At 34.0% G+C, this 15,569-nt stretch overlaps 3 protein-coding genes across 3 annotated transcripts; 1 reads left to right on the forward strand and 2 right to left on the reverse strand.

Moving 5' to 3' along the window:
* Positions 1-2,905: 2,905 nt before the first annotated feature.
* LOC117985336 (RNA polymerase II-associated protein 1) lies at positions 2,906-6,922 on the reverse strand. Its single transcript, XM_034972023.2, has one exon. The coding sequence runs from the start codon at positions 6,641-6,643 to the stop codon at positions 2,948-2,950; it is 3,696 nt and encodes a 1,231-aa protein (XP_034827914.1). The 5' UTR covers positions 6,644-6,922; the 3' UTR covers positions 2,906-2,947.
* A 499-nt stretch (positions 6,923-7,421) lies between these two features.
* On the forward strand, positions 7,422-8,143 carry LOC117985346 (translation machinery-associated protein 16 homolog). Its single transcript, XM_034972038.2, has one exon. It carries the CDS (start codon positions 7,535-7,537, stop codon positions 8,018-8,020), a length of 486 nt encoding a protein of 161 aa, XP_034827929.1. The 5' UTR covers positions 7,422-7,534; the 3' UTR covers positions 8,021-8,143.
* A 394-nt stretch (positions 8,144-8,537) lies between these two features.
* Positions 8,538-15,479, reverse strand: LOC117985345 (transmembrane protein 134). The gene is made up of 2 exons (XM_034972037.2): positions 15,179-15,479; positions 8,538-11,622 (listed from the first exon to the last, which is right to left on the reverse strand). Exons 1-2 carry the CDS (start codon positions 15,328-15,330, stop codon positions 11,280-11,282), a joined length of 495 nt encoding a protein of 164 aa, XP_034827928.1. The 5' UTR covers positions 15,331-15,479; the 3' UTR covers positions 8,538-11,279.
* Positions 15,480-15,569: the final 90 nt, after the last annotated feature.

A 15,569-nucleotide genomic window follows, 5' to 3' on the forward strand; every position in this document is an offset into this window, starting at 1 on the left:
TATATTTTACAGTGGATAATGGTTTCTCATTATGTCGTATATTGGGCGAAAGCGGGGAAGAATTTTTAAGTTTATATGTACCTATAACATATTAATGAAATACAAAAAAGTCTACTTTAAAGTAAGTAGTTTTAATAAAAAATTTACACCCAGCATTATTGCGTTAGTTGTAGCCAGGTAATATATTCCGAAATCTGAAAATCCCCGCCGTTCTTATTTTTTTTTTGATATAACAAACGGTCTATCACCTTTGTAAAGGGATGTGGTCTTTAAAAATATGTTGTAGTGCCAAATCAAACTTATCAAAAAGTTTTGTTTCCTTCGCATGTTCATGTAAACTGTGACCAATCTCTTAGTTTAGTAATCTGCATTGTTTTCAGCTGTTCCCTTTTTTTCTATTTGTGCATGGATTACATCTTACTCCACGTAGGTACATGTTGCATTTTAGCATAAAGCTTGTGATTTATCACTTTTTAGTGTGGCAATCCTTATAATAATTATAAGTAAGCCATAACGATTATCATGCTCGGATTATGACCGACACAATTTTCAGACCACAAAGTCAATTCTTCAACAATTTCGAGAATACTTTGTTTCTTCTCCATTCCTCTTTATCTTAAAGAACGTTTTGAGTACCGATGTGATACACACTCTTTTTCTCTTCGTTCTCAAAATAATCTACGCCTGAAAATTCCTACACACTCCTCTTCTTATTATGCTAAATCATTTACTGTTACCGCTATACTGCTATGGAATTCTCTCCCCTTGGATATCAAACAGTCTCAATCACTATCTATTTTTAAAACAAAATTGAAGCTATTTTATTTATCCTCCATTTGATGTGTTTATTTATTTTTACTTTTATTCCACTTATCTGTCGCCTATTCCTCTCTTATTTACTGTTGTATTTTCATTTATATATATATATATATACATACGTATATTATGTGTATTTACTTTATTTAATTAGTACACCCCTTCCGCTTTCTTTAATTTTTATAATATCCTCTACCCTAAGGTTGCCTGGAAGAGATCGCTATTTTAGCGATAAGGCCGCCTATTGTACATGCTGTATTTGTTATATGTCTATTGTTTTTGTTTTGGTGTACAATAAAGCATATTTTACTTTTACTTTACTTACTTTTACTTCTCTAGTAGATTAATGAAATAAGACAAGATACTGTTTTATTCCTTCCGCTGCAGCTGATGTTTTCAGACCACATTAAAGTAGCAACACTGCTGGTAGCATCATGAATCGTTTTTAAGGTGCAGAAACTACGCAGGTATAAGGATTTACTGTTAGTCAAATCCGGCATTGCCACTTTTGTAATAAAAAAAATACTTTCTGCTTTCTTGAAAATTCCATTGCTTCTGTTTCGACTGTTCTTTTTAACAGATACTTTTTTAAACTGTTTCTTTCGTGTTTTAGTTAAGTTTTTTTATTTTTTTACTTTCACTTTTATTAGTTGTTTAATTAATAAATTAATTTATACTACATTTATATTTAAATTAACATAATCTAAAGCTTCCTATAATTAGGTATGTTTCGTTAGAATCACTATCATCACATATTGTAGGTGCCTTATAATTTCTGCTCTCGATTAATATCAAATTCGGTCGATTATAAGACGGGTAAAGAAGAAAAAAATTGATTAGGTACTCTAATTTTTTAAGGCTACCTTAAAAACTAGGGCAATAAATTTTTGAACTATGATTCATAAAAAACACCATAAATGCACGGTTTTTTGCTTAGTGGGGTATTATAATAATATAGTTTTAGATTTCCATGGTGTGATTTTCGTGGTCCTAAAAGATTTTCTAGTCTACATTTTCATAATGTCTTCAGCTTTATTCTGGCTCTTTACTTTTTTCCCGCAGTTTAGTCTAAAATTTTGGTGAAATAGGATGGATCTCTTACCTATTAATCACATCAACTTTAATGTAGTCACAAACAAAAAGCTTTATTTCAACTTACTTCCATGAATTTTATTGCAAAATTATTTATATTACAAGGCAAAAAGTCTTAAATGATTCACAGTCCAAATATTAATACAAAAAATTCGAAGCATAACATCTGTTGTGATTTTACCTAACAAAATTATTACATATTTTAGAAGCAGAAGTGCGTAACTGCAGTACCAGCTAGTATTACAAATAAACTAATTTCGTAGCATAATGGTCGAACTCAAAATACATCTATCATTTTTCTCCATTGCTTTGGTGCATACATACGCAAGTCAAAAAATATAATTATGGTTCTCCAAATTTTTAGAATGTGTTCAGATACGACATTATGCATGTATTTATCTTTGCAACGAAAAGAGATAGAAATACTGGTGTCAGCTTGGCAGAAAGAGCCCGAAATGCTCATTACCTTTATGTAAAAAAGTGAGTTTGGTCGGAAGTACACATCCGACCTTATGATACTAGAGTCGAGATTTAATGAATAGTAGGTACGTAGAAAAAAAGCTGTGATAGCCTAGTGGTTAGGACGTCCGCTTTCTAATCGGAGGTCGGGGGTTCAATCCCGGGCACGCACCTCTAACTTTTCGGAGTTATGTGTTTTAATTAATTAAATATCACTTGCTTTGACGGTGAAGGAAAACATCGTGAGGAAACCTGCATGCCTAGCCTGAGGGTTCTCCATAATGTTCTCAAAGTTGTGTGAAGTCTATTAATCGCACATGGCCAGCGTGGTAGACTATGACCAAAACCCTTCTCACTCTGAGAGGAGACCCGTGCTCTGGTAGTGAGCCGGCGATGGGTTGATCGTGATGTGTGAGGTACGTAGAATAATTATAAGGAATGCTCCTTTTTTTTTAAGAAGAGAGATTTTTAAGACTGAGATGCTTGCAAAATACATCTTTTCTTTTCGGGATATAGGTACTTGGAATAATGACACCAATGAGTTTAATAGTTAACCACTTTATTCTTACAAGTACACCTACTATGCAACAGTTTGGCGCTTTTTAAAACACTCTATGTGATGCTGCGCTATTTTATAAACGATTGTATCAGGCCTTAGTAAATTACTTGATAGGGCTCTGGCATATGACTTTAAAAGAGACTCATCTGTTTCTTCTGGATAGTAATATTCATCTAATTTATAGCACAAGTAGTTTTCTCGACAATCAAGAGCTCTTAAACAACCAGCGTACTCCGACCATAGGAGCTTTCGCCATTTCACATTATGTTTCTGAGCTAAGGGGACCAGAACACATGAAGCAAACGTATGATCACCATAGCTTACAGATTGAAACTGCTCTAAAATCTGTGTGTAGAAATCTTGGAAATTACTGAGACCTGTCAACTGATTATCAAAATTAAACTTCTGACAATCTTTATACAGAACTTGCATACACTTCCTCAGTAAATTGTTGATTTTCTTATCCAAAAATAACGAATTGTCACACAGAAAGACGCACATAATTCTGCAAAACCTATCAGTAACTTCTATATCACTTAAAAGGTCTGGGAAAGTAATTTCATTGAATAAAATCCATTCTAAACTGCATCTTATGATCACCTCCTTCTCAGCTTGTTGCTGTTGAGCCATTTTACTGGCACGTTCACCAGACACAGTTGAAGTAAACTTCACTTCTTGATTGCTGCTGTACAAAGAAACAATGGGCAAATATATCCAATCTCTCGGTAAAACTGGCTCCTGCCACTTTTTCAATACAATGTTACCATTCCATTCCATTTGGTGTATGTTCACAACTTTACTGTAACATTGTTTTATCTCTTCTACACTGGTTAGGGCGGTGAGTCCACCCGCATCCGTCAACGAGATTAACTTAAACAATCTATCAGCTGTAAACCATTGCTTATTAAAAATTACATTATTAAAAAGATACTGTAATTCATACAGTTTGTCCATTCTCAAAATGTAACAAAGTTTGCTAGCTATCACATAAATGATATCTTTTGTTGACTCTGATATATCACTTTGGATTGATAGTTTAACAATGGTAAATACAAATTCAACTTCCATCCTTGTAAACCAGTTATTATTGAGACTTGAATGTTTCTTGGACAGTTGTTGTAAATAGCTCAATACTTTATTGATAAAGAGTGTTGCTATTTCTTTATCATCAACAATGTTAAGTAACTTGAACAATGATACCAAAAGTGGTACGGGAGATGTTATGTTCAGGATTGGTAGAACTTTCCGTGTGGAACTGACAACGGCTGCTCCAAGACTTACAAGGTTCTTATTACAGACTATTTCTTCATCTCCAATCCCAGACAGTAGATTTGAGCTTGGCAATATATTATTTAGAATATTTGCAAATCCTTTTGATGATGAAAATTTTGTTAAGGTATCATTCAAAAACTTCAGTGTAACCTTTTCATTAATCAAAACGGTTTTGCAGCAATCCAACGCTGAACAAAGCAGTCGCAAATGACCACATGTATAGTTATCGAGAGAAGCCGTTTGCATCAACCATTTCTGTACTCCTTCTTTCAAAAGAGGGTAGATTTGATGTTTGTAATTATCTAAATTGAGCATGTTACAGTTAAGTAGCTTATTGACGAACTGCAGGACCACAGCAGCGTGCGTGGCGGACAATACTGAAGACTCAATAAACACATCAGTTCCATGCACATGCTTATAAAGTGTGGTAACTATCAAGGGACATAATGACAATGCATTGTCAGTACCCAGCCCGTGACTAAGCAAGTTAGATAATACACAGAAAGCTTCTATCTGTATTCTCAATCCATAAGTGCCATCTACTCCAGAACTTAAATAAACTGATATTGGTTTTAATAGATCATACTTCATTATTAACATTTCGCCAATTTCCTTGGACTGTAGGGACAGAATTCTCATCAACTTCAATGCTGCAAGAACAGGTTTTCCATTGTACACAGATTGAGGGTCAAAAGCAAAGTTAATGCTTACGCTTGGAAGAAAATTCGCTACGATAGTCTTCATTAGATGATCGGTTTGGACGATCAAATTTGCAGTTTCTATCGAATCTCTAGACAGTCTTGTCAGAATTTGCAATGAATACTGAACACAATTATAACTCGGTTTCACAGTGTCCAAGATGTAAAAGAGTCTCTGCAAAATATCTGTTCTCAGAACTGCAGATATAAGATCAATCTCCGCTAAATGAAAATCATTCAACTCTGTTTCTTTGGAGTCCATCTCTTCAATCTCTGATTTATCATTTTTAAGGCACGGCTGGACGCTGCCTTCTTCAAATCCCAGTAAAGCATCCAGGCATGCTTCATCTATTCTGTTGAATAGTAAATTTCTCATAGCTTTCAGCGCGGGTTCTAGCAATATAAGTTTATTTTCGTCTAAAGCTATCCTTATCACGAAGAATATCTTACTCAATGGTATTTCTATCACATCCTTATATATCCCAGCGATATAATACTCGAGAATTCCTGCTATAGTGTTGAGAGCCATAACTCTTTGTTGGGTTACCGTTGATCTGGTTAGTTCAATCATTTCAGTGATAGAGTACCCGGGCCGGTGAGGGTCCTCTCCATGGTGGAATAGTGTTTTTGTTTTTTCTGTGTACTCCACTGTATACGGGAGCAGGTAGCCAGTGAAATCAAACCTCGCTTCATAAGGTTCATCTGCTTTAACCTTTCTATCTTCCATACCTTTAATCCATTCTAGTTTGTCCTTTTCAAGATTTTCAAAATGTAGCCATTTGTTGACTTGTTGGTGAGAGAGAACATCATTATCCCAAAGATAATCATTTCCTTTAGTGTCATTTATTTCATTCTTGCCTGCTTGTTCTGTAACACTCATTTCATTACCATTTGCTTCAATATTTTCAACTTTCAAATTACGAGTGGTGTTTTGTGAAATAGTTTCGCTTCTTTTAGCTCTTAAGAAGTCAATTAATTTAGGATCTAAACTGGAAAGTAACTTTTGTTGTTCTTGCAAAATGTCTTGTTCAGATATTTCTGTTAATATGTTAAGGTTTTCTTTGTGTATGTCCTCTGCTTCTTTACTTGACACAATGAAGCTTTGTGATGGAATATTTAAGCTTTTGGGTTTCTCTTTAATAACTTGTGAGGAGCTTGATGGCTGAGCGGTGTCAATATCCATACAATTTTCCTTCTGTTTATTTAGTTTCTCCATGTTTTGTGCAAAAATACTCTTAGAACCAGGTTTAATATTGTGATCACGTTTGGTAGTAAGAGGAAATCCTTTCGAAGGCATTACCTTAAAATCTAAATTGAAATTGTCATCACAACTTTTTTCCACTATGTTGCCAAGTATTGAAGGTATAACTTTTGGGTAGTATACCTTGTCATCGTCGAGTTCGGTCGGCTCATTTTCTTCTGTTGTTTCTTCTGTTATGTTCTTATCGTTGTCAGGTTCGGAGAGATCTAGTTCTTCTAAAACATTCTTTTCCAAAATGGCACCTAGAACCGAGCCTACCCTTTTATCCATACGCGGTCGTTTTTCCTTAAGGCCCTTAGACTGAGCATATTTAGAAGGTTTGCGAGAGTCGGAAGTCGACAGTATGGACCTTTTGGTAGTTTGATGCTCTGTTCTTCGTAAGTTAACGACTTGCGCGGCGGGTTGAAAGGTTTTGTCTTTAAGGAACTCTTGCTGCATGCGTAGAATGTCCTCTTCATCTTCACCAGGCTTTGGCCGACGAATCATTTTTGCGATTTTATTTTGTCAATATATTGGAAGATTAACCAATGGACATGAAATTGTGTACAATTATATGACAAACAACACCTTATTTAATTTAGTTAACAAATATGATAATTAATTAAATTTAAGGCGTGTTCGTGGTAATTTAAACGGCTATACAAGTGTTTGTAAACATAATGATTAAATGTAATATTTTGTAGAAAGCAAACTTAGAAAGTTAAAATCGAAACTCACGCTCACGCTTGCTTTTTCAAAATATCAACAAATCAAAGATCAAGTCAGAGATCACTATAAATAATCATTTTTTTATTGGCCTTACAGCTCCTGGATTCTAGTACTTTTGAGCAGATTATACTTTTTTTAACTGGATTCTAGTCTTGAGCCTTATTTTTTTTTTTTTTTAATTTATTTTACGGCCCTGGATAACAGTCCTTTAAGGCCTAAGCCTTATTTTTTTTTTTTTTTTTTTTTTTAATTTATTTTACGGCCCTGGATAACAGTCCTTTAAGGCCTAGCCTTATTTTATACACCATTGACCTCAGACTAAAATTATAGCATCAAAATAATACCTTGTTAGAGCAAAGGTGAAGAAAGGTGTATAGAAAACTTGTAGAAAAGCATGAAAAAAGCTCTAAAGAGTGATAAAGACAAAAACAACTCACAGAATACCTACTTGATAGGGAAGTGGGAACCACAGAGTACATTATGTGTGGGAACCTTTTGTGTAGGTAATCTACGACTTGCAACTCAACAGTCCAACTCGCACTCGATCGATTTTTTTTATCAAGTGTCAACATGAACAGCTGTCAGCTGTCAGCACTCAACACGTGTTTGTGTTTACGTGATTTGCGAACTTATTTTACTTTAATATTTACCATCAAAAAATAAATAATAATGCCTAAAATAAGTAATATAGAAAAGCTCAAACATCCTAACAGTAGAAAAACAATATCACTAGCGAAGAAAATGCTTAAAAACGAGAAGAAAAACAACAATAAAATCGGAACTCACATCAAACAAAACTTAATCGGTGAGAAAATCTTATGGTTTAGAGAGAGAATACCGGAAGGCTGCGTGGTTTTGAACAAAGAGCAGACTTTAGAGTTGATTGAGACTTATTTGGCGCGGTTTGATGAAGAGTTAGAGCAGATAAGTTTGAAAAATTCCATTGGTAGAAGGACAAGTAGACAGCATGCCAGTAGAGAAGATGTAATCAATATAACTAAGAAAAGAGAGTGCGAGGAGTTCGCGACGTGCGGCCTGGAGATGCCCGACTTGATGAACGTCCAACAAATGGAGGTGCTAAGGAACTGGAATGGTGAACTTAGATTTTTACAGCATTTTAAACTTAGAAGAATAGCTAGAAAACATTTGACCTAGATGTAGTTATAACATAAATATTCTAGGTACTTTCAAAAGTAACTTAGTTTAAAATGATACCCTACAATGGCTTGTAGAGAGATGTTAAATGATATATTATGTAAATAAAGATTTTTTTTAATATTTTACTGTTTGTATACTTATTTAGAAAACATATTACTATGATGAGCATAATGGTAATATTTAATCCATTCTTCAAAGTGAAGGGACTATACCTACCTGCCAAATTTAATGATTCTAGGTCAACGGGAAGTATCCTATAGGTGCTTTGACTGACAATGAAGTGATCCTATAAGGGTAGCTTTTTCCTTTGGATGTATAACCCTCCTAAGGTAAAAATTGTAAGATGACATTCTCAAACAGGGTCAGTATGTGTTCAGCTGTGAGAATGCTCATGTTAAAAGGCTACAATACTCAAAGGACAAGAAAAATATAGAAGCATCAATGTATAGAAGGTACACTAATTTTATTATTTCAGAATTACTTAATTATTTTTTCATAAAATATAAACAACAACTAAATTTAAACTATTTATTTATCAAATTAATATATTTACAGTTTTATCAACAATGAAAATCTAGTCTTCAAACCTGAAATAAAATAACTTGTTAATATGTGCCAAAAAAAACCACCAAACAAGTTAGTTGATCAGGTAAACAATTAAACACTACATTCAGTTGGTACAAAAATTAAAAAAAAATCATCACAACACCTTGGGTATTAAAGTTCATTGTTACAAAATAATTACAGTAATTGCAAAACAAGTAGACCATCTAAACATGCAATATGGAGATTAGTGCAGGTCATAGACTAAGGATTATCATATTGAAACAGTTTCTGACCAACAGTTGTTCACATATGGAATAAATTGCGTAAGGATGTGGTAATGTCAAGTTCTGTTAACCAGTTCAAGAATAGATTGGACAAACATTTGGAAAATTTGAAGCACTTTTGACATAGACGCATCAGCGAAAGCGGCTTAGTCTATTATAATACTTAAATACACAAGCCCGGCCGAGATCTGTTTTTGTACAATGCACAGAACACCTCATGTTCAGATTAGACTACTTGTTTTGCAAAGATTATACTTTTTCACTGTTAACATAATATAAATAAATAATTAATTATACTAATAATTTATAAAACAATTTCATTTTGTAAAAATATATTTGTTTGCTTGTCCATGTACTAAACTAAATAAAAAAAATCTTGAGATAAATTTTGACACCCAGAGGACTCCAGACTAGTTACACTTTTTTAAATTTCACTGTGTGCACTAAATAGTTAGGTAATGGAATTTTGAACCATTTTCAGTACAAACCAATATACAAGAATAATATTTATTGCATACTAGCTGATGCCTGCAACTTTGTTTGCGTGAATTTAGGTTCTTAAAAATCCTTTAGGAACTCTGATTTTCCAGGATGAAAAGTAGATTGTCACTCTCCAGGTCTTATATGTATAAATATACCCATGCAAAAAAATAAAGTGGATTCATTACTCAGGATGTGATTAAAGGATTTTAGCATTTATAATATTGGGTAGTGATTTTTGCACACTACAGTAATATCATTATGTAAGTAGGGTACATAAATGCAAATGGGTGAGTAAAAATAAAATATATTAAATGGACCCGGTCTCATAATCATTTTCATAAAAAATCTTTTTCTAAGCTGCCTTTTTTGATCAATATGTAACATGATAAGCACACAAAAAAGCTAGACAAAGTTTTCTATATGTCATGCATGTATTGCTTTATAAGAACGTATTTGTTATTCTTCAGTATGTGGCACTACACAAAGTTCATTAAATATTTTCTTTCACACATTTAAATATATTATTATTCAAAATTAGGTAAGCCGTAAAGTGATAGTTACATGAAAAGTGTATATCTGGCATGTTTATTCAGTTCAAATTATTCATGAGTGTCATTACAGTAAAGGAAATGAACACATGAATACATGACTAGCCTAATTTACCAAAATAACAGAGTTTACTTATCATACTAAAATAGTCAATTACAATGCTTAAATTTTATGAGATAGATAATATGAAAACAGCTAATTATGTAAATCAATTGTTATGTAATGTGCTGTTAACATTTTATTCTTTAACTAGCTGATGCCGGCGAATTTGATTTTCCGGGATAAAAAGTAGCCTTAATCCAGGGTATAATCTATCTCCATTCCAAATCCATTCAGCCGTTTTTGCGTGATTGAATAACAATCATCCAAACATTCACACTAACATTTATAATATTAGGATATTTTATTTATATCTGACAAAATAAGAAATCTAAATATTCATATACTATATTTTAAAAATAAAATATGAATTAACTTCAAAATTAGAGATCAATAAACTAGGGTTTCTTATTTTTATACAGATACATATTTTAATTGAAAATAGAATTTACAAAATGATGATAGATAGTATTAAATAATTCAATAAATTTATAAGCTTGACTAAAATTTAAATTATTAAAATTATTTTTTAAATTAATATAACTAGGCACTTTAAATTTTTTACAAAGTAAATTCAAGTACAAAATATAATTATTATTAATTGTAATAACCCTAATACATTATTACGCAATTGAAGATCATTTCATACTGTTAATTTGAGAATATATATTTAATTTTTAATAAAAAACAATAGATCTTTTAAAAGATAGTTGATTTTAATGATTGTACTTATATTTTAAACAAAATAATGTAATGATTAATTTTCGTTTTGTATGATAGCATTTTATATTTCACGCTTAAGGTTACTATATACGCTATTGTCATAATAATATTGTTTTATGTAACCCAGTATTGTATAGAGAGCAAGTCAGCTGGCAGTCATTCCTCAGATGCATCATTCACACTCATACAGCCGCTGTATTGCCAAAGTTTAATCAATGCTACATTTTCTTTAGTTCCTATTGGCTTAAATACTCTAACAGTATTACCTGCTAACTGCTAAAGTGCAGTTTGACCAGCTAACTCATCAACACTGAATGATAGTCAGAGTTCATATTTTTAATCCATTGAAGGTTTTATACTAAAAATCAGTAAAGCAGCAATGTAGACCCAATAAATGTCACATGGCTATCATTTAGTGTCAATCACTGAGTCAGAAAATCACCCCACAGGTGTATATAAGTTCAGATTGATCACAATAATAATAACAGAAGTTTCAGAACATAGCGGCTGACAAAACTCGCTATTCACATCTCTATTGCTTAAAGATACAACAAAATTTTCAGGGAAACAAATCAGGTGAATAAAGGTAGATGATAAAAGTCGTAACCTCGTTGCCCCCTCGCCGCCAGCCATATGTATACCACGTGATATGCGCCGGGTACGAAACAAATCATGCCCGCTACAAAGAATACTGCACCCTGTAAGCCGTTCTCCGGCTCCGCGACGGCGAACACGCCCATGCCAATCAGCCCAACTCCAACTAGGAGGAGTACGACCGCTGCACAGACAGTCTTCCAGTTCTCGCGCACTTTGGGATGGTTCCAACAGTACAGAGACTGCGAGGCCTCTACATACTCGTGGATGAGAGAGTCAGAATCTCGCGACGTGGTGTCTTCTGTACATTTGTACGTTTTGCTGCAACAAACAGAATCAAATTTTAGAAACTAGATGATGCCCGCGACTTCGTCTGCGTGGATTTAGGTTTTTAAAAATCCTGTGGGAACTCTGATTTTCCAGGATAAAATGTAGCCTATGTCCTTCCCCGGGATGCAAGCTATATCTGTACCAAATTTCGTCAAAATCGGTTTAACGCATGAGCTGAACGGACAGACAGACAGACACACATTCGCATTTATAATATTAGTATGGATTACAATTACTCATTCAAAACATAATAATTGGCCTCATGTATATTGCTAAAACTTCACTAGAGTGCTAATTTTTAATTGATGACCTCCCTGGCGCAGTGGTGAGCGCTACGGTTTTCGGTGAGGTCCCAGGTTCGAGCCATTTAGTGTTCCGGTACGATGTGTTGCTGATTATATGAGCTGGCTCAACTTGATAACAAGAATTTTTCCCTGAAAGTTTTTCACAGATAAGCTACATGCTTTAAACTCTATAATAGTAACACCAATTTTAGATTAAAGACATGATTAAGATTTATGAGCAACATTTACAGACACTAAGCAAATACGGCAACTTGATAAACTTAAGTACAGGCTTATCTTATTTGAGAAAGTATTGTATAAGGACTCATTCTGTTTTACACAATCTCACTAAAATAAAATAAATGTATTGCTGTCATTTTATAATGCTTTCTAGAGAAAAGATTTTAGATTTATGGATGAAACTAACTTATGCTCGCGACTTTGTCCGCATCATCATCATCAACCAATAGACGTCCACTGCTGGACATAGGTCTCTTATAGGGGACTTCCACACCCCACGGTCTTGCGCCGCCTGAATCCAGCGGCTCCCTGCGACTCGTCAGATGTCGTCCATCCACCTAGTGGGGGGTCTTCCAACACTGCGTCTTCCGGTGCTAGGTCGTTTGGACTACATAAATTTCAAACCCCCATTTAATCCACTTATAGGTTTGAATTTTGGAAAATCCTTACTTAGTGGACACCTACTCTTTACAAAGAACACACCCTCCAAGTTTCATGTAGATATATATACGTTAGTCAGGATTTTGATTTTTTTTTAGGCTTCCGTACCTCAAAAGGAGGAGAAGGTACGACGATAGTACAACAGGTGGGGTTTGAACCGGCGACCTTACGCATTTCAATCCGCTCCTTTAACCGTTGAGCTATCAAGGCTCGTATATACAGATTAATTAAATCAATTGATATGTAATCTGTTGATAAGTTATTTTATATTACCATTTTCCATCAAAACCTTTCAATTTAGTTTAGAGATAGTGTACATCAGAATTAACCACATTTGTCTATTCTCTGAGTCGTCAATATAAATAGGCTTCAAAACGTTTTATCTCAACAGTTTTATTGTTGATCAAATGTTTGGCTAAGACTACTCTAATAATTATGTTCGGCATTTCATTTATGTTAATTTCATCCAAAACTGGTATGCTCAAGGCTAGCTAGTTATTGCTAATTTCTGCAAAACATAAAAAGCATAAAACTGAATTATTAAAAGTGTAATTCAATAAAAAGCGTATTTAAAATAATTAGTGTGACACACATATCCATAACATTTTATTTATGTTCATAGAAATTACTTTTATTATAAACTAGCTAATCCCCGCGACTTTGTTAGTGTGGATTTAGATCTTTAATAATCCCGTGGGAACTCTTTTCATTTTCCGGAATAAAAATTAAACTATACTCATGCAAAAATCACGTCGATCTGTTGCACCGTTGCCACGTGATTGACAGACAAACCAACAAACAAACATACTTTCGCATTTATAATTCAATACTGATCACATATTATAAATGCAAAAGTGTGTTTGTTTGTTGGTTTGTCCATCAATTATATTACAACAGAGCAACAGATCAACATGATTTTTTACATGTCTATGCCAAAAATATTGATTCATGGTGTGGGAACGCTGATTTCCCAGTATAAAACTTAGGTATGCCCATACTTATCAAATCAAATCATCAAATCAAAGTGTTCCCACAGGATTGAAATAAACTTAAATGTACTCAGACAAGTTCAACCATCCAGTTGTTGTGAATAAATTAATGAGCTCATCAGATCAAAATAGAATATTACACTTCATAGTACATACTTGGAAATTATAAGTTATACTACTAAATACAATCAGTCATACAGAAGAATCTAGAAGCTCATTGCATTATTATCCTGAGTAAACATTATTTGTAACTAGCTTATGCTCGCGACTTTTTCCACATGGACTACACAAATTTCAACCCCTTAGGGGTTGAATTTTCAAAAATCCTTTCTTAGCGGATGCCTACATCATAATAGCTATCTGCATACCAAATTTCAGCCTGATCAGTCCAGTAGTTTGAGCTGTGCATTGATAGTTCAGTCAGTCAGTCAGTCACCTTTTCGTTTTATATATTTAGATAATGGAAAGGGATCATAACCTTCAGCAATGAGGAATACAACAGACATTGGTGGCTTTATTGTACACCATTACAAAAAAGAAATACAAAAGTAAACAACACAAATAGAAGTACAGTAATTGGTGGCCTTTTCGTTTCCAAGCTATCTCTACCAGGCAATCGGAGTTATTAGTAGAGACGGGCTATGCTTTAAAATTAGAAACATGCCCTGTGCTTCTATTATGGTATTGTTCCATCTATATTTATCAATGCATGGCGTGCATTCTAATAAGGCTTCCTACGTGCGTCATCAACTCCATATCAAGGTTGAAATTACATACTTCATTTCTATTTGTCAATGAACTTCAAGGAAATAGCTGTTGCTTGTATTTTCACTTCTTATTTAGATGTCTTATACAAATAATAACTCCATACTAATATTATAATTAACGTGAAAGTGTGTCCATCTATCTATATGCTAGCTTTTCACAGCAGGTTAGTTTAACCGATTTTAATGAAATTTGGCACAGAGTTAGCCCACATCCTAGGAACTCATTTTTATCATGGAAAATCACAGAATTCCCGCGGATTTTTAAAGGCTTATCTGTTTAACCGATTTTGACAAAATTTGGTTCAGAGATAGCTTACATCCCGGAGACGAACATGTGCTACATTCTATCCTGGATAATTGAAAAGTTCCTGTGGGATTTTTAAAAAGCTAAATTTACACAGACAAAATAACAGGCATCATCTAGTATTATCTATTTCTTTGAGTAAAAGAATGACAAATGTGCCCCATTCGAAACATAATTGGCCGTCAAATTATCTGCATCACACTTTTAACTGTACAACTGTAGAATACTGATACAATAATTACAGTTAAACAAATTGCACCCATTACTGGTTGATGAACTAGTTGTATTCATCAATTGTTTAGCACAATTAGACATCCATTAGACGGCGAAGCGGGTCTCCCGAGCGTTATTAACGTTACGCTAACAACAGTTCAAGCGCCTCTGCCCCACTCACACTACATGACTCATTTAAAGGTCATGAACAGCATGTTTAGAACTAAGCTTTGTTTCTTAAACATTTACATCCTAAATGTAGGCCAGTACAAAAAACAAAGCACTAACGAAACTTCCAAAAAAACTCACCTAGAAAGGTAATCTCCTCCATTCTTGAATTTGTTTTGTAAAGGCGACCGACCGCCCGTAGCGCCGTACACTTTGATCGCCTCGTCGGTTTCCTCCTCGAAGGCATCGTCGATAGAGAAACGCTTATCACTGTTGCCGAAAGGCCTAGTCATTTTTAAAATTTGTTTCTATCGAGCTGGAGATGCAGAAAATACATTACAACTACAACGCAATCATCGGAACGTACGTTTAGCACAAAAGCACAAAGACAAAACACAGCTGTCAATTTATCAATATATCAACATGCGCCATATTGATTTTAGGATTTTATGCATAGATTTTATGTGACGTTCTCTTGACGTTCTGAAAAGCAACTTTATAGCAAAACTTCCTCAATCTATGGTCAAAACTA

This window comes from Maniola hyperantus, chromosome 9 (assembly GCF_902806685.2).
Source record: "Maniola hyperantus chromosome 9, iAphHyp1.2, whole genome shotgun sequence".
NCBI lineage: Eukaryota > Metazoa > Arthropoda > Insecta > Lepidoptera > Nymphalidae > Maniola > Maniola hyperantus.

Coding starts and splice junctions, on each gene's coding strand:
- LOC117985346 (XM_034972038.2), top strand. CDS start 7,535: ATGCCTAAAATAAGTAATATAGAAAAGCTCAAACATCCTAACAGTAGA.
- LOC117985336 (XM_034972023.2), bottom strand. CDS start 6,643: ATGATTCGTCGGCCAAAGCCTGGTGAAGATGAAGAGGACATTCTACGC.
- LOC117985345 (XM_034972037.2), bottom strand. CDS start 15,330: ATGACTAGGCCTTTCGGCAACAGTGATAAGCGTTTCTCTATCGACGAT. Junction 11,623..15,178: donor GGAGGAGATTACCTTTCTAG/GTGAGTTTTTTT, acceptor TGTTTGTTGCAG/CAAAACGTACAAATGTACAG.